Source organism: Nycticebus coucang, chromosome 11 (assembly GCF_027406575.1).
Source record: "Nycticebus coucang isolate mNycCou1 chromosome 11, mNycCou1.pri, whole genome shotgun sequence".
Taxonomy (NCBI): domain Eukaryota; kingdom Metazoa; phylum Chordata; class Mammalia; order Primates; family Lorisidae; genus Nycticebus; species Nycticebus coucang.
In genome coordinates this window covers 83,316,615-83,336,845 of record NC_069790.1, presented here as the reverse complement: position 1 = coordinate 83,336,845, position 20,231 = coordinate 83,316,615, and the positions used below count along the sequence as shown (strand labels likewise).

Sequence of the window (20,231 nt, the reverse complement as noted above, 5' to 3'; positions counted from 1 at the left end):
ATTGCCAGATTTCAGGTTCTGCTACAAGGCTATAGTGGTCAAAACAGCATGGTACTGGCACAAAAATAGAGACATAGATCTGTGGAATATGATAGAGAATCTAGAGATGAACCTAGCCACATATCATCATTTGATCTTTGATAAACCTAATGAAAATATGCACTGGGGAAAAGAATCCTTATTTAACAAACGGTGCTGGGAGAACTTGTTATCCACATGTAGAAGACTGAAACTAGACCACACCTCTCACCATTGAGAAAAATTGATTCTCGTTGGCTAAAAATTTTAAATTTAAGACACAAAACAATAAATATGCTAGAAGAGTGTGTGGGGAAAACACTTGAAGCTATTGGCCTGGGAAAAAACTTTACAAGGAAGCCCCCTCCTCCCCGAGCAATTGCAGCAACACCAATAATAAATAACTGGGATTTGATCAAGCTAAAAAGCTTTTGCACAGCCAAGGGTACCACAAACAAAGCGAATAGACACCCTTTGGAATGGGAGAAGATTTTTACATGTTATGAATCTGACACAGGCCTGATAACTAGAATCTACAGAGAACTCCAATTAAGCAATAAGAAAAGAGATATTTGATTTTCATTCTTGAGATACTTAGGAGAATTTTCTCTAAATCCATCCAGGTAAATGCAAGAGATGCAAAGTCTACATCTTTATATTATGGCTGCTGTAGTATGCTATGGTACACATATACCCTAGTTTATTAATCCATTCATGAGTTGATGGGCAGTTGGTTATAATTTTGGTATAGTCTCTGAGAATCTAGGATTTAAAATATTAACAATATAATAAGAAAATTAGATTCTTTGGTTGCATCAGGTTATTGAAGTTTATGACTTTTGATTTCACGTATATAGCTTCTTTGATTTGAAGAGATTACTTTCTCTGTCTCAAACATACATTGTTATTCCTACAAGGTAGGGCAAGATGTAAAATTGTAAATAATAACATGGTTTACTAATCTTTCTAAAATTACATCATCCAGATTAGGCTTTCTTAACTTCCTACATAAAATTTTGCTTCTGAATTTGCTGTATTACCTTCTTCTTAAAAGTAATTGTAGAAAACTCAGAAACTAAAGTAGTTTTTTCAATAAAATTTTTTTTAATAAAATTTTTTGAGAAACACAGAATGGTGTATTTTATAGTGGTATAGGAACAGCATCCCTATTCAAGAGAGTTTTTCTTTATGATGTCTTATTATTCATATTCAGAAGAGAACCATAAAGATATTTTATTGTGTTGTGATTATCATTATTTCATCATGGTTATTAACAAAGCACTATTCAACTTTATTTCTAATACTTAAATTGTCTACGTTGATGAGGCACAAAATTTTCTTATTATACTTATTCATCTAGGATATGTTTTCACTGAATGAGAAGCATGCATTATTTAGATACAATATATTGCTAGAAATTATCTTGTTTAAATATGCTTTGAAAAATATAGAAATGTTATTTTCAAGGCATTGTTCTGGAATTAGACATACAAAAATGAGTAAGACATAATTCCTGCAATTGAGGAGCTTACACTTGAGTGAAAGAGTGCTCTTTATAGGCAGATACTTATTAAGTACTATCTTTTTTTTTTAATTTTTTTTATTAAATCATAACTGTATACAATGATATGATTATGGGGCATCATACACTCACTTCATAAACCATTTGACACATTTTTATCACAGTGGTTAACATAGCCTTTCCGGCGTTATCTCAGTTACTGTGCCAAAACATTTACATTCTACATTTACCAAGTTTCGCAAATACCCCTATAATATGCACCACAGGTGTGATCCCACCGATTCCCCTCCCTCTACCCCCCCTTCCCACTTCCCCCTATTGTTAAGTTGTAGCTGGGTTATAGCTTTCATGTGAGAGTCCCAAATTAGTTTCATAGTAGGGCTGTGTACATTGGGTATTTTTTCTTCCATTCTTGGGATACTTTACTAAGAAGAAGTACTATCTTTGAAGTTTACCTGCATTGCTGTGGGAGCCTACGTGGGGGAATAATTAATTTAACCTTGTGGAGGAGAGGAAAGATGAAGAAAATGCTGTTGTTTCCCTTATAAAAACCAAACAAAGTCATTCAGGTGTTGACTGGGGATTCTACTATTTCAGTGTTTGAAATTAGACATGCTTCCATTTGGGTTTTTTACCTCTGCATAAATCTCTTGTTCACAATGCCTTACCTTTTGGTTCTGACAATTATCATTAGAAAATATGGGTAAATGAATGATAGTACAAGAGAAAGATGAAGTCAAGATTTGGGGTTATGGAGATTTTTGTATTCCCAGTCGTGGAGCTTGTAATTTTGTAATTTCCTCAAGGGAATTTCATTTCTTTTAAAAGGCTTTGCAGAAGAGTTGCTATCTGAACAGGGCTTCAAGAGATATAGAATAGAGTTTTTCATGTGGGAAAAAGGCATTATAGGGAGAGGAAAAAGTCAAATGATGAGAGATTCAAAGAATTAGGAACTAAAGCTGACTTGAGAGTATCCTAGTGTTACCAGAATTTCTCTGCCAGGTCCTTGGTCTTAGGAAACAGAAGAATGAATTCATGGACCACGAGTAAGTGATAGGATAGATTTTATTATGAGACAAGAAGGAAAGAAACCCTCCAGCACAGCAGAGGGGTCCAGAGTGGGTTGCTGATTTTGGCTGTCTGTCTAGGAGTATATATGCAGTTTCTCCTTCCCTGCAGGTGGGGCGGGGTGTTGGGGAATTGGAATGTATGTCTAAAATACATGTCACAGTCGTTGGTGCCAAAGGCCTGCAGGCAGAGGTTAATTTTTAAACGGTCACTGTGTTTTTGGTATTCTGCTGTTCCCAGGGAGTGGCGGCTTATGTGGGACCCTGAACAAACTTGTTTATGAGCCTGCTTATGCCCAGAAAATGGAATCCGTGTCCAGCTCTGAGTGGAGAGAACCTGCATCGCTAGTGTCAGGGACAGAGTGATGACACTCAGTTAACTAAGGAGGCAAATATCGCAGTATATTTGAGGGCTGGAGTAGATGGAATAGGATTTCTGTTTTGGGCATGTTAATTTGAGGATTCTTTAGGAATTTCACTAATTGATATTTTTATTCTTTCTGCCAAATCATATGAATTATCTGCAATGTACCCAGACCTCAGGAACACAGAAAAATAATCTATTCTCCAAACATGTATAGACTCTTGGAGAGAGAGACAAGGGAATATTATAAGGAATATTTAAATATGCTGTGATAAAAATAATCACAGGGTATGATGGGGAACTTGGGATTTTTCATCACCCAGCTGAGATTGAGGATGGGATGGGGAAGATGAGGAATCTTAGGACAGAATTCCTGTGAGATTGCCTCATGTGATTAAAAGTTTCTTTTGAAGTATGAGTTAGCCAGATGAGAGGAAGTAAAAGAGAGGAGGAAACACATCTTTGGGCAAAAATATATGATTATATTATGCTTAGGTGTGAGAAAATAACATGAGTAAAGGGCAGGACTTGTAGTTGAGTTTAACTGGTACAACTATATATGTGGTTATTCAGAGGGTCATGCAGATCATGTGTGTTTTATTTTTATCTTAAAAATGATCTTTAGAGTAAAGATGGTCAGAAGATACAAGGATTTTAAACCGGACAGTGACTTGATCAGTTGTGGTGGTCAGTAACCAGTTGAAAATTTGTGCTCGAAACTCACAGAAGTAGTTAGTTTTGGAGTATAAATTTATCTAGGGTGTTACAATAATGGATAAAAAGTGTTCCCGGCTTAGTTGCAAAGAGAGGTAAACAAAAATCACATGCTGGTATGCTGAGTGTTAGTGTTGTGGTCTGAAGTGCCATGGCTGGTGAATAGAGGAGGAGGAAGTGACTGTATTTAGGAGTCATGGGGATATGGGTGGCATTTGAAACTGAGAGTATTGATGAGATTTTCCAGAGAAAGAATGTAAAGACAAATGAGGAACTGCAAGTAATTCTGGGAAAAAGCAACTTTTATAGGGCAGTGTTTAAAGAAAAATCCTCTAACGCCATGATTTTAACACTGTGGATTGCAACCCATTAGTAGGTTGCTAAATCAATATGTAGTGGATGTGAAATCAATATGGTTGGTTATAGGCAGATTAGGAACAAATAGAAAATCTCAGAGTATATAGTAAAGCTAATTATTGTGAGATTTTTATTGAGATGTTTGTGTGTGTGTATACTGGGTACAATGTAAAATGCATTTCTTATCATGGGTGTAGTCACGAACTTTTGAACAACACCAATAAAAGAGACCAAGGAAGAACAATCAGGAATAATTTAATCACATTTGTTCTTCATTATTCTGATAAGGAAAACAAAGATGACAGTGAAAGTGCAGTAGGGAGGAGATTTTCTTTTCCTTTTCTTTCTCTCCCCTCCCTCCCTCACTATGTCGCCCTTGGTAGACCTCATAGCAACCTCAAACTCTTGGGCTTCAGCGATTCTCTTTCCTCAGCCTCCCAAGTAGCTGGAACTACAGGCACCCGCCACAACGCCTGGCTATTTTTTGGTTGCATTTTGGTTTGTCATTTTTGTTTAGCAGGCCTGGGTCGGGCTCTAACACACCAGCCTTGGTGTATGTGGCTGGCATCCTACTCACTGAGCTATGGGCGCTGAGCCTCTCTCACCATTCTTACCTCAAGTGTCGGACACTGGCTTTGTATAAACGAACGCCTGTCCAAATGACAGAATGGTGGGTCCGTGTTCTCCTTTCAAATTTTGTGCCTACAAGGTTCCTGACCTTTAGATAAATTCTTACATGTCTGAATGTTTTTTGGTTCTCATTCCATTAATCTTCAGGCACAGCTAGACTTGTCTGAGTCATTATAAGTTGATGGCTGGTCATTAGGCCCAAATGGGGACTAAGATCCTTAGTATATGCTTTCTAAAGAAAAGGGAGGTCAAGGTGGGAGATCTCTACATTTTTTTTATGATTATCCCACCACCTGTTTCTTTTACTCCCTTTACTTCTTCATAGAGGTGTTTTTCTGGTTCATTTGAAATTATTTCCTCATTTGCCCAGTTGGAACAATAATGAATATTACCATGGAATTAGATCCTATCTGAATATTATGTTGGAAAGTTTGACTCACTTCTTCCTCATATTTTTAAATCCTTCTTAAAGTTTTCCATATCTCTTAACTGGAGTTTAGTAAAGATTGAATATCTAGCACATTTTCCTTTCAAATAAGTATTGGTACTTTATTTTTTTCTGGCTCATATGTGAAGAATTCCGATGAGCCTTTTTGAAAACTCATCATTGGCAGTTACTTTAGAACAGCAATTTATTGAAAGGCACTATGTTAGATGTGTTTTATTGCATTGTACTCAAGGTACGCAGTGCAAGGAACCATGAAGATTGAAAAATGAAAATAATAGATGTATCTCTTTTCCTTACTTTCTAGCCTTGTTTGAATCCTGGGGGCAGCCAGTCATCTGATGTGGTACTTTTGAACCACTGGAAAGCAAGGAATTTTGAAGTACAGCGTGGTGACATTGTGTCACTGGTGTAAGTAATTCAGAAGCATACTATATTTATATGTGAAATTATTTGTGCATAAGCCAATTTAACTGGTAATCCGTTGTTGATACCATATTGCCAATTATTAAATGAATGAATATATTTTAAATATTTTTTCAAAATCAATTTTGAAATTTAACAGTGCTACAAAAGAGCGTTTTTTCTTTTATATTTAGAATATATTAGTTCATTGGCATATCTGGATTTGGTTTAATGTATTTAATGATTTGTCAATAAGAATTATTATACTGATGATCCCAAATATATGCATTTGGTATTACCTTGGAATATTTTGAAATTTTACATCTTCATAAGCAACTTTTGTTACCCCAGCATTTGTGTAGCTAAAAAGGATTGCTAGAAGGTGACAATTATGACATGAAACTCACTGACATTTATATTATATATACATTGTGAGTTTAAATGAAAAAGCAAATTTGAGATCAATACTAGAGGCTTCTGTTTGGCACCAAAAGGTGGCACTGTTTCTCTGTTAAAATATTATGAATGATCAGGACCAAAAATTTCAGTCTTAACCTAGAAAAGGAATGTCAAAGTGTGTGTAACTGACATGATGATATAATGCATAGTCCTAGTACATTCTTGAGTGGTTTGTATTTGAAATTTTTGTTTGTTTTAAAAGTAAATTCACACTGGGAAGACTGCAGTGGAATGTGCCTAATTTTTTCTGGTTTCAGCTACTTATAAAATTGTTTTATTATGCTTCCCTGTTAATACCAGTTAGTGCACTGGGGCAGCAACTAATGTAGCAGTGTTACATTTGTTTGTTTTAGTGATAGTAAAGATCTACTTTTGGGTAGCTTTTCCAATTTACATTTCTGAACCTTGAGTTGGATTGGTCTTTCTGTTTTCTCATTGGGTGGTAATTTAAAATTGTTTGATAAAAGCAAAACACTACCTACTTGTTCATACTTACCCTTTGGCTAGTGCTCTGTGGAAATATTCTATAATTATATCTCTTTCAAGACTGTTTCATCAGGATTTACTTGAAAAAATATTAGCCAGATCCACTGAATAGCTAATGAAGTAAACTCAAGTGGAATGTTGTATGGCAGACATGCAAGGATGGTATTAAATGCTTCTCAGGTTTTGAATGCTTTCTTTAGTGTTAACCTACTCTTTGGTATGTACTTGTATTTTGTCATTCAGAGTGCTAGTTTTGCAAGCTCCTTAACAACATTTTCCATGCTGGGTTAGCCTGTCATATGCTCATTATTCTTTTGCCTTTGGTTTGACAACATTACATCCTCACTTAGTTGGTGATGGAGAGGATACCTACTCAAGTAAAAGAGGACACACTATATGCAGACAATAGTGTGCTGGGTTTTTTTTTTTTTCCCATGAGAAACCTTCTAACTGTCTCTAAGTAAGTGAATTTAAATAGGTAATTGAAAAATTTAAAAAAGCTTCTTGAAATTCAAGGTTGCAAGTGTCCATGAAAGTACCTTATTATATCATGAATCATTAAAAAGGGAACACTATTCTCTTGTATAAATAATAAAGAAATTTATATAATTAATTTTAAAACATTATATTCAAATTGGGGTTTATGTGGTAAATTACAGCTATTCCAGGTTGACTGTATCTTTTTTCGTGAACTGTATTTTTAATGAGTCAATCATGCACTCTATGTTTTTTTATATATGAATAACAAACTTTCTTTTATAATGGTTGTTGCTAATAGCATTTACATGAAAGAATGCTTAGTGATTACTGTTATATTATTTAACAAGAAATAATCATGAAGAAATATTATTGCTTTCTTTGAGAAAAAACAAAAAGTCAGATACTAAATTCTTCTTTAGCACAATGCAATACTATAAATACCATTATTTAAAATATCTTTTTAGTTTATTAACAAAAATGCTAATATTTTCATACAATTCATAGACTGCTTCATTTTAAAAGACTGATTTGACTAATGTTTCTGATATACATTTAATTCATGTCAAACAACATTGAATATTTCTTTTTCTTACAAAATGCATCAGTCTGGTTTTGAACTAGATGATAATTTTCATTACTACATTGGAAGATCCTATCTATTTAATAAATATGTGAGTAACACAGAAATGTATATCTGTTGAATATAAAGCTAAATATAAAATATACTTTATCATTTTGTTTGGAAATTGACAGTAATAATGCTTCATTGATACATAAGTAATCTTTGAAAACAAAGTAATTTGACCTTTTTATTATTTAAAAACATTCTGGGGTAGTTTTTGATGTATTCAGATGGGTGGAAATATTATAGTAGAAATGCTATAGTATTTTATAGACATTTCTAGAGAATTTATAGTTTGCAAATTCATGTTTAAATTAGTAGGGCTCATGTAACTTTGTAACCGAGAACTAATCAAAACAATAACAATCTCACTAAAAATGCTAACACTTTAAAAGATGAAATTTTTAATAAACTGCAGTAAAAGTAGCATTTTAGTTAAAACAGAAAAGATGAAGGTAGCCGGATTGTAGGTGATATAAGGAAAAGTTGCGGCTAACTACAGATACAAGGGTAGAAAGACATTATCATCAGAAATTTCAGGTAGAAAAAAGCTTCTAAACTTTGCAGCATCTGAGATGTATTTTCTGCTCATTGTTTTGTGTTACTCTGGTTTGTTTATTTATTTATAAACAATGATGAGGTCTAACTTTGCAATAAACAATTCTAAGAGGAAGGTTGGATGTACAATACTGATTCCTTCCTGGCTTGATGCCATTAGTGTTCTTGGCCTTTAGTTACTGTTACTAATGAGGCAAAGCGTTAATGATCTGGGGAAAAAAAATCCCATGTGAACCAATGTAATTTCTGCGCTACATTGAAATATTTTTTCCATTTGCCAGTTGTCTGTGTTAACTCATTTTAAGTTCATGGTAATTCATGTTACAGAAACACATACTATAGCAGAACAGACTGTCCCTTGTATTGCAAGGGGCTTTGTTCAGAACTTGTCTTCCAATTCGGAAGCATGAGCAGCAGTATAGGGGAGGGAGGTGGATGCATAGGGGAATGTTTCTTTTCATCTCTTTCTTATCTTGTCTCTCTCTTTCTGTAAGAAACTTGGTCACAGTGGAGCTATTGTTTAAGCATGTTATTCAGTAATGTTAATTCAAAAGGTATATTTATATAATAACATCACTGGTTGCACAAAATGTCATCAGCTCGTCAGTATTACTGAGTATATATAGACGGCCTCATACTCTCTTGGTGGATTTACAAACTAATAGTAGTGATTAAGGTGGATTTTCTATATCTCTGAATTGACTTTTCATTAACCTATGTGATGGCCTGAGTGCAACAGGCTTAACATGATAGTAGCACTATTTCACAGTAATATATATCACTCAACGGGTCCATTGGGACAGAGGTTCTTTCAATAATAAAGTTCCAAATAATTGCATTTAGAAGTGCTTTAACCTTATTTTTATTGAAAGAAAATTTGCAAAAATAGAATAGGGAGTACCCATATAACCTGTAATATTAGCATTATGCACTAATATAGTTCAATTATTGAAATCAAGAAATTGACACCAATACAATATTATTAGCTAATCTATAGACTTTCCTCACATTTCACCAGTTTTTCCCTAATCGTCCTTCTCTGGGCCAAGATCCCATATGAGATCCCATCTTTAATTTTTATTTTTCATGTCACTCTAGTCTCCTTCAATTTGTGGTAGTTCCTCAGTCTGTCTTTTATGATCTTGATGCTTTTGAAGAATACTGGCTGGTTATTTTGTGGTATGCTGCTCAACTTCTTTCATGTTTGAGGCCAGTGTCTCTTCAAATAGAGAAGCACTGATGTTGATGGCAGATGCTGAGGAGGCTGCAGCATTGGTAGCAGATAAATGAGCGAGAAACTCTTGCTGAGTAGGCAGCAGGGCCAGCTGGGGAGGTGGATGAGACAGAGGCAGAGGAGAAGGATGTGGGTCTCTTCCAGACACAGGCCTTTTTAGTTTCTTAAGACCACATAATTGTACCACGTCTAGAAGGATCCATGCTTTCTAGAAATGGGTCAAATTTATAGCTGCTTGGAAGCAAAGAGGGAGAGCTGTGGAGAGGAGAAAAAGGTCACAGTTTATAGGAAAGATAGAAAAGGGGCTAGATAGGAAAGGGGCTAGATCACAGATTTCATTATTTTGAACCATTGTTCAATTCCAGAATAGAAAGTTAAGGTGAAGGAATTATTTAATGAGCATCCTGGATATACGCACTGTGCTAAGTACTTTGGGTATGCCATTTTTATTTAATTCTCATATCTGGAGATGGTTATTTCTAATATCATGAAACTGAGATTCATAGTAAATGGCAGATAAATAACAGAGGCAGAATTTGAGTGTAGGTGCATTTGACTTTAAACACTATCTGATGTAGTAGACACATGTAGTTATTAAGTCCTTGAAAGGTAGCTACGGCCACTTGTTAAAAAGATAATATTTTGGATATTTACAGGGAAATAAATATATTATGAAAATTTCACCTGTTTATTTTTCCTTCTTCAATATGGCTAATAGAAAATTTAAAACTAAACATGAGACATACATAATAATTTTGTTGGGCAATGCTATATCTAAACCTTTTTCCTTTATACATTGCTGCTTCCCTAGAGTGAGTCTCAGGTGAACTAAGATGAAATCACAAGTCTGAGGTAGAACACACTAAGGTAGTTGCTAGGAAGCAAAGGCAGACTTCCTTGTAGGTAACATTTGGTTGGGGAAAATGTTGCAGTGATTCGATTCAAAGACAAAGGGAAAATGGTATGTAATATAATGAAGAGAGACAAAAATAACCATAATTGTTTTTTAATATTGATTGCTTATTATTTTCTAGCCTTTGAGCTAAGAGTTCTAAATCCACTTTTATTTAATTCTTATTAAAAGAAGATACAATAAAATACATACTGTTGTTATCCCCATTTTATACAGGACAATACTGAAGAATAGAGAGTTTCGGTAACTAACTTGCTAAGAACACAATAAGTAAATGACAGAGCAAAGGCTTGATATGCCTCATATCAAAACTGTGTTCTTGGCCATTATACTGTTATAAAACACCTTTGTATATTGTGGGGTGATGGTGTAGTTGGGCAACTTACCCATTCTCAGCAAAGAAGTCATGGTGGGTTTGGTATGTCGTCAAATTTCTGATACAGTGGTTCCTGAAATGTACAGTAGTCTCTTCATTGATGGCAGTAATACTCTATTATGAACATAATATAACATATATTATAATTTAAAATAAAATATATATGATATAATAATAATATAATAAATTATACTATAATGTAATTTCCACAGCTGGTTTGTGACATGCTACACCAATTGCTGTTTCTGGACAAATGGTCAATGGGATGGCTATATTCTAGCAGTTAATATAACCAGAGAATTATGAAGATTTAAGCAGAGAAATAGAATGAAGCCTTTAAAAAAAAAAAAAAAGGAAAGGTGGTAACTCCCTTGTGTCTTGAATGCTTATAAATCTACTAAGGTCCCTTGAACCCACCAAGGGAAATTATTTGGAGCTTACTATAAAAGAAAATTCATGTTTTGAAACAAATTCCCAGGGCAATGATGACCCATTATTATATTAAAATAATTACCCATAATTGTATTAAAGCCAGTTATCATTTGAGCTGAGAAATGTAATTGTGTGCACTTATCTGTTCCATCTGTACTCATTCCCATTTTTTTTTCTTTTTTATTTATTTTTAATTCTTTGGGATTCATTGAAACAAAGAATTAGGTTACACTGATTGTGATTGTTAGGTAAAGGCCCTCTTGTAATTGTGTCCCGCCCCCAAGAGGTGTACCATACACTGTGACCTCCCATCCCCCTCCCCAAAATACGAATTTGCCTGTCATCCTTGCGCAGGGGCCATGCTAATCTTCTCTGTATTGTTCCAATTTTAGTATATGTGCGGCAGAAGTGAGCACCTCCTTCCCAATTTTTTTTTTGTCTATAGCCAAATATTTTTCTGATTTGTAGTTAATATTGTACATTTAGGAACACTAATATAGAAAGACCATGACTTTCAAGGAAAGGTTCTGTAGGCAAGACAAAGGATCTAGGTTTTTAAATTTTTTAATTTTTTCCTGTTTGTTTTGTTTTTAATTGACAGTAATATGCTGGGGAGTGAAATCTTTTGTTTCAATTTATTTTGAAGAGAGAGTTTTTGGCACTTTTAATTATCCACTGTAATTTTCATTCATCACTAAGTATATCTATAAACTATCTTTTTCTTTAAAAATGAATACTATTTTATATAAAAATGCTGTTCCTTGATATAGATTAAACTGATTGTTTAAATGCTATTTGTAGGCATACAAAAAATGGATGTCCTTAAGGCAGTTCTTAATAACAATTTGCCTTTTTTAATATGATATAATGTCTTCATAATGTTTATAAATTTAATTATGTAATAAAAATTTTTCTTAGTTTAGAGACATAGCTTTGCAGTGTTTCAATGATCACAGATTTCAATTTTAAATTATTGAGGATTTATGGTAATTTAACTATAGGAGATCTCCATTGCTTCTGCACATCCCATTTTATAAATCTTACAGCCTTTGAGAAGTAACTAGAAGTTATCAAAAAACAAAGTTATGGGCAGCGCTTGTGGCTCAGTTGGTAAGGCGCCGGCCCCATATACCGAGGGTGGCAGGTTCAAACCCAACCCTGGCTGAACTGCAACCAAAAAAAAAAAATAGCCGGGCGTTGTGGCAGGTGCCTGTAGTCCCAGCTATTTGGGAGGCTGAGGCAAGAGAATTGCTTAAGCCCAGGAGTTGGAGGTTGCTGTAAGCTGTGTGATGCCATGGCACTATACCGAGGGCCATAAAGTGAGACTCTGTCTCTACAAAACAAAAACAAAAACAAAAAAACCCCAAAATTATACAGGCAGTAGTCTATGAAATAGTGAGTATTTATATTTATAACTGTGCTTGCTTTTACTTGAAAAAAATGCAATGTCTGACAACACTGTCACTTATATTTAAAAAAATAAGTGCAAGACAGCATTCACAAAGAAGGATCTTCCAAATACACATCATATATTATATATAAGGAGTTGGGTTGACTTGTTGAAAAGAAGCATTTTGAATATGTTTAAATAATAATTATAGCAGAGAATTAAGATTTTAGAGGAGTAAACAGCTTGGGTTTCAAGGAGGAAATATAACACAAGGCAGGTAAACTCTCACATGCCAACCTATTTAAAGTAATTTTAGAATCAGTAACCTGTAGAGGCATACATAAAGATAGGCTACTGGTATTAGTTAGTGCCTAATTTCCACTTTCGGCTATAATAGACTATTTTATTTCTCCTAAGGGCTGTACTAAGGAAAAAAAGGATAAAGTTGACTTAAAAAATGTATATATCTCAAAGACATTGGAGCACTATGAATGGGGAAGGATGTAAAAATGAAGGAAAACACACGGAAGTGAGCCCTGCATTCAGTACCACTTTTCACTTTGGGGTTCTGTCCATATATGAGCAGCACAGGCCATTAGGTTGAGAAGCCAAGCAGTGGCAGCTAAGATGGTAACCACAGTTTTTGGCAATTTCACAGTGCTAAGGAATCACAAACTAGAATTCACTGGTGAAACACTCAAAGCTTTTCATTGGGGTGATATCCTAAGAGTTAGGGAGAACTAGAAATAGATTACAACTTACACAAATTGAAATGTAGCCTATGATCACCTGATTTTAAGGCGATCTACCTTTACTTTTTAACTATCTGTCATTGTCAGAATCACGAGGCATCATGCAGAATTTCTATATCATCTTTATACACAATACCTGGTATTTAACAAAAATTTATACCATAAATATCAGAAGCTAGGATGAAGAAAAAGAAAATAAAACAATCAATGATAGAAGCAATCTCTTGGTGATCCAGATATTAGAATGATCATATATGGATTATAAGATAATTATGATTAATGTACTTTAAAAAACAGCAAAAAGATAATTTTGGCAGAGAGTAAGAAGTTATAGAAAGATTTTAAATGAATTATATAAGTGAAAGCTACTGTTAAGTGGAACTTAGTAGTTGAGACAATTAGACATAGCCAAGTAGAGAATTAATGAACTGGGTGACAGGTCAGTTAAAAAAAAGCACGTATTGACCATTAAGCAAGTGATCCTAGTACTTGGGGTCTGCCCCCGCACCTATTGTTTAATACTTGAATAGCAAAATCCATGGCAGAGGTTAATCTGGGCTTCCCTGGAGATGGGGGAAGTCCACCTCTTGCAGGCATGTACCTTCAATCTGTATCCGGTTGTTTTTATTCATGTGGTGATGGGGTGCCACAGCGGGCATCGACAATACTCACTTCAAAGAAACAAACCTGTAGCTGACTTTTCAACTATTAAAAGACAGGAAAAAACTGAATGGTATCTTTAAAGTGGTAAATGAAAAAAATCTGAACCTAAAATGTGGTACCTATTGGAAATATTCCTTCAAAATGAAAGAGAAATACTTTTTACCCTCCAGATAAGCCCCAGCACATAGTCAATTGTTCTGCTGGGCTACACTTATAAAACAAATTCAAAGTGTTAAGAATTTCACGATGGCAACTTCAGACCTGTATGTGACTGTACTGGTCACATCCCCATGGTGGTTGGTGCAGGGGTGGGCACTCGACTGAAGTTGGGCTGATGGAAGCCATTCCTAGAAGTGGATAAATGCTAGGGATGAAAGTTTTTTTTTTGTTAGAGTTTGAATAATATGATTTGCTAGAAAATAAGTCACATTTCCTTTAGGTAACATCAATAAAATATGTGTGAAGGATAATAGGTAGAATTTTGGTTCTACCTATTTGGAACAGTGAATATGATGAGATTTTTATATCCATTGCCAAAGGTACTTTGCAGATATAATTAAGGTTACTAATCACTTGACCTTAAAATAGGGAGGTTATCCTGTATTATCTAGGTGGGTACAAAGTAGACACACAAGTCTTTGAAAATAGAAGAGGAAGCAAAGGAGATACAGCATAAGAAGTCAGAGAGATCCAAAGCACTGTTCTCTGGCTTTGAAGATTTTTTTTTTTGGAAGTTTTTGGCTAGGGCTGGGTTTGAACCCACCACCTCAGGCATATGGGGCTGGTGCCCTATTCCTTTGAGCCACAGGCGCTGCCCCCTGGCTTTGAAGATTTAGGGAACATCAGAGGAAAGTAGGAAGGAAAGCAGGAAGCTAAAAATGACCTCCATCTAAAGGCCAGCAAGGAAACAAGGACTACAGTCCTACAACTGCAATGAATTTTTCCACCAACCTAATGAGCCTGGAAATGGATTCTCTTGGAATATCCAGATAAGGACCAGACCAGTTATCACCTTGATTTTTGTCCTTTTAAGACTCTAAGCAGTACTCAGCCAAACACACTAGATTTCTGTCCTAGAGAACTGTGAGATAAAAATATGAGTGTTATTTAAGACCCCTAAGATTGTTGTAATTTGTTACAATGGCAATAGAAAATCATGTTAAGTAATTAAAAAGTACAAAGACCTTTAATAGGTTTTTATTGTACTTTTAAAAAGTACAATATACCTTTAATATATTTAAGGAAATGAACTTTTACAAAAGATTATTAAGTGTTTGAAAACACTGATTTTACTTATGTAATTGCCTAATTAAAAATTGTTTTTTTATTTTCCATGAAATTAATCTGAAAGCCTGTTTCTGTTTTGCAGGGCCTGGATATGAGCCTAGGCTTTAGGAGATCTTGTTTCTGTTTTAGGTTGCATCACTTATTAACTGGGTGACCTCGCACAGGTTATCTTAAGCTATTCCTGGGGCTATTTTTAGCATCTACATAATAAGAAGTATAGAATAGCTGATCTCTTAGGTCTGTTCCATTTAAAAAATTGTGTGAAAAGGGCGGCGCCTGGGGCTCAGAGGAGTAGGGCATTGGCCCCATATGTTGGAGGTGGTGGGTTCAAACCCAGCCCCTGCCAAAAACTGTAAAAAAAAAAAAAAAAACTGTGTGAAAACAGCTTTAGGGATCAAGGTAGAATTGTTAGGAAGGTGGATAAAAATCAGTCCCTCAGAATACCAGAAAAATATGTTGTGTTCTTTTGAAGCTGGAGGCAAAACTGATTGGATATTTTTTAAGAAGAGCCACATTTACACTTTTTTTTCTCCTTGAGACAGAATGTCACTCACTCTGTCAATGGGGCTAGAGCTGGTGTCATCAGGCTCACTGTAACCTCTAGCACCTGGGCTCAAGCAATCCTCTTTCCTCAGCCTCCCAAGTGGCTGGAACTACAGGTATGCACAAGGACACCTCGCTAATTTTTCTGTTTTTTGTATAAGAGATGGGGGTCTTGATCATGCTCAGGTTGGTCTCTAGTGCCTGAACTTCTGCTTTGGCCTCCCAGAGTGCTAGGATTATAGGTATAAGCTAGGGTGCATGGCTCATCTTGACACATTAAACAGAAATTTTGGAACAGAATTTTAGAAAAACACCAGGTCTTTATTGGTTAAAGCATCAAGTGAAGATATGCTCATCAAGATTATGTCTTTAGTTGAAATTGTGGCTCAGTCAGTAAGGCGCTGGCCCCATATACCGAGGGTGACGGGTTCAAACCCAGCCCCGGCCAAACTGCAAAAAAAAAATAGCTGGGCATTGTGGCAGGTGCCTGTAGTTCCAGCTACTCGGGAGGCTGAGGCAAGAGAATCGCTTAAGCCCAGGAGTTGGAGGTTGCTGTGAGCTGTGTGAGGCCACGGCACTCTACCGAGGGCCATAAAGTGAGACCCTGTCTCTACAAAAAAAAAAAAAAAAAAAAAGTTGAAAACATAAAATTTGGGAAGTACATGTTTTATAGGAGAATGAGATCAAAATCCTTTTCTACTAAAATGATTCAAAATAAAAAAGTTGTAGAAAACTTGTGTTTCTTTATTCCTTGTAATTTGTTTTGGGAGTAGAGTTTTTAAGATTTTAAGGGCTAATCTTGTTCTGATTATCTTCATTTGTCTTGTCAATTTAAGATGCATTTCCTATCAGTAAATACTTGTTCTTAACAAACTAAAGATGCTAGATTTTATATTCTGTTTCATAGTTTAGGTCCTAAAAATGTGGAAGAAATGTCAAAAATTAAACTTAACCCTAACCTTATTTGATCTAAGGTCAGTAGTTATCCTCCCATTTTCTTTGCCATTTAGAAAAAAAGAAAAGTCTCTGTTTTTAGTGAGTGGAGGTGGCAGTTGCTGGGAAATGTGTCTGTGCCTGATAAGAAAGGGAAAGAGCTTAGAGCCGTAGCCACCAAATTTTATCAGTCCTTTGGAACTTAGGAAAACATTTCTTTCCAAGAAGTGAATGGGAATACTTTTTAAAAAGTTATTTCCATTAATGCAGATCTTCAGTACTTCATATTATAAAAGGTTATTACTCCTTTGCATAATCTAGTGGCAGGTTTACTCACACTCAGCTTATGTTAATATTTACTGACGGCATGAGTATAGGTTTCACTTTATTAGAAATTGTATGGATGCTGGAACTAACTGAAGGAGAAGCTAGCTCAGTTTCATTTGGCCATGGATATAGTAATTATAATGTGGCTTTCTGTGCTTTAGAGATCATAAGGTACATTGAAAACACATATGTGTGTGGCTTTGGAAAGTTAACATACAGTGTTATGACAATACAGTACGACACCTTTCAATGTGAAGAACAGTATGTCTCACATAAATTTTACCATAGAATTAAGTAAGAGTCATTCAAATATTCCAGGTTTATTAAAAATTCATTATTCTACTAGAGGATCTTTAAAGAGCAATAAGAACTTGAAGAAATAATAGGAAAGCTTTGGTAATAGTGACAGTGTGTTAATTGAGTTGAAAGAAGGTAAAGAATGTATTAACAGAATGGATCCAAATTTGGCAAAAAAGATTTGTAATAAATCAAGGGGGGAAATCAGTTAATAAAGAAGCGTCCAATTATCAGCGAAGGAGGGGGGTGTATTTAATGATTCTAAATGAAAGGTTAAACTGCTTGGGTGAATTTCAGTTTAACAAAAAGGAAGAAAAGCAATATGGATAATTAGGTAGTAATAAGATCATACTGAAAAAAAAAATCTGAAAACTGCCTTAAGGTGTTAGGGGAATATTGGCTAATGAACTGAACCTCCTGCAATTATCTTTGAATATTCACTTTTGACTTAGAAATGGGGGAAGTGATGTTTTTAGTTATTTTCAAAGAGGTATGGGATACTTTAGCATAGTTTATCATATTGTGGATTTTTAAATGTTAACAAATAATGAAATGAGAAAAATAATTTATGAGAAGGATATCATCTCTAGTTAAAATACTATAATGTTATCAATAATTTTTTTGGTTATTTATCAGTTCTTTTACATTTATTTTTATTATTTTTATTTAGTTTTGAAACAGAGTATCACTATTTGCCTGGGCTAGAATGTAGTGACCTCACTATAGGTCACTGCAACCTCAAACTCCTGGGTTCAAGCGATCTTCCTGTCTCATTCCCCCAGAGTAGGTTGGTGAGCCACTGCAATTGGCCTATTTTATTTATTTTGAGATGGGAGTCTCACTGTGTTGCCCAGGCTGGTCTCCAAAATCTGAGCTCAAGCGATCCTCCCACCTCAATCTATGAAGTGGCTGAGACTACAGGCACCTACCACTGTGCCAAACTCAGTTCTCTAAATTTGAATTTCATTTTACTCATCTGTTTTATAATAGAAACACCTTTGTCAGCCTAATTGAACCATTAAAAGAATTCAAAAGGTGCTTGTAAGTGTATCCCAATTTATGGCTCCCTGAAAACTTTATAGGCAAAACTCTCAAATATTATCTAAAATTTTTTCTCTCTAATAATTAAATTATATATAGTTATTAAAATATAATGATATTAATAGATTCTTGACTATTTTTACAGTTTATACCTTATACATCTGTGAACCTTGAATGTGGGAAAATCTTGGCAATTGTTTCTAGAATCAATATAAGGTCTAATTTTATATGACCTTTGTATTAATGATCCAATAGAGGAGATAATAACTAAGATAATTAAATTCAGAAACAATTCCAAATTTAAAGATGGCATGAATAAAAATTTTGACTCATTTCACCTCTTATGATGTTATGTTGAAGAAAAGGTCATCTGGTAAATATAGAAATATTCTTTATAATTATAGCCTCTTTTGTCACTCATATTTTTATGATTAGCATGGGTTGGCTTTTATTAGATACTGCATCAACTATGGTTCTGCATTGTATATTAATGCTTAAAACCAATGAAAAAGTCTACTTTTCAAAATGTTACCAGCTTTTTCAGATGTTATTTGCTCAAATATGCAATAACTTAAGAGTAATGATTATGTAGATAATAAAGATTGGAGCTAGATCCCAAGAAACCTGAGTTCTAGGCTCACTCTGGCACTGGGGATATTAACTTCTGTGGGTCAGTTTTTACTTTAATAAAATGAAGGGATTGTACTTGGTAACTTCTAAGGTATTCTTTAACTTGAAAGCTCTTTCCTCTGTGATTATATTTTTCACATGCATAGGTTAAATTTGTTTTGTGATGTGAGGCATATTGCAAATTCTACTGGATACCTATGAAGGTAGAGGGGCTGAAAGAGAAATAGCTGTGAATTCGAAACTAGATTTTAAAGATAGGTTGTACATACTTGATCAGTAAAGAAGCAAGATAGTAGACATGGCTTATGTAAAAATTTCAGAACAAAAGTGAACAATTGTATGGAAGAGGTGGTAAATGGTTTTTTTGATCTTGAATAAGGTGGCTAAGCTTAGCCTCATATAGGAGTAACAGTGTGTAAATTACACATTACTTAAGTTGACTGGTGAAGGAAAAAAACAAAAAAGAAATTACATATTAGCCTGCACCAGAGAAGTTCAAAACATAGCCATGTTTTCACTGGTAGTGAAAGAAATTAAAGGCTGTCATTGAATTTTGTGTCTTTATCTCTTAGTGAGGCTTTGAGAGTTATGGAAATATAAAATCTCTTATACCAAATTTTAGGCATTACATCAAATTAAAGGCCTATTCGAATGTTGCTTGTAAATATTCAACATTGATATTAAATCTACCACAGATGCTTATGTAATTTCATCACTATTACCATCAAGCTATTCTTCATATAAAGTAGGTCGATATAAACACCAACATGTGATTCTGTTTGCTGGCACTGAAGGTGCAGTGATTCTCTGTGGCTCCATGTTGGGTTGCACTTTCCTAAGAGTGGATGACAGTGGGACACTTAGCATCTGCTGCATAGTAAGCTGAAAAGGGAAACTTTAAAATTCTTTTAAGGATTTGCTGAAGTGTATCTTTAAATGACACCTGATTCTGTACTTTTGCAAAGTGACAGCAGCCAGTGGATAAGCTGCTATATAGGAGTTCAGAAATGAGTAACTTTGGAATTGATGAGTACTCTAACTCCTTTTAGGGGCACAAATAGTAAGGCCAAGAAAAGAAAACATGTAGATCAAAAGTGAAAACTCCTCTTTGGAAAGCATAGACATGCTCTGTGTATCTAACTGTATTTGCTTGATTTCTTTCAGCCTTTTATGTATGTGTGGTACATTGCAATAGCAGCAGATAATCAAGAAATGCAGCTGGTATTCTTTATTACTCTCAATAACGTCATTTTGGAATACCATAGTAGTTTTATTTGTTAAAGTAA

General features: G+C 34.8%; 1 protein-coding gene and 1 pseudogene across 6 annotated transcripts in view; one reads left to right on the top strand and one right to left on the bottom strand.

The window, feature by feature from the left end:
* The window catches only part of IMMP2L (inner mitochondrial membrane peptidase subunit 2), a 980,841-nt gene that overhangs the window by 79,624 nt on the left and 880,986 nt on the right, over positions 1-20,231 (top strand). For all 6 annotated transcript variants that reach the window (XR_008383663.1, XM_053609135.1, XM_053609139.1 and 3 more), the window contains one exon: positions 5,425-5,528. Coding sequence is in view for 5 of the 6 variants with exons in the window: in XM_053609135.1 (XP_053465110.1) it covers positions 5,425-5,528 (104 nt within the window). In the remaining variant the exon portion in view is untranslated. The remainder of the gene's footprint in view (positions 1-5,424; positions 5,529-20,231) is intronic.
* LOC128560542 (uncharacterized) lies at positions 11,405-11,498 on the bottom strand (annotated as a pseudogene).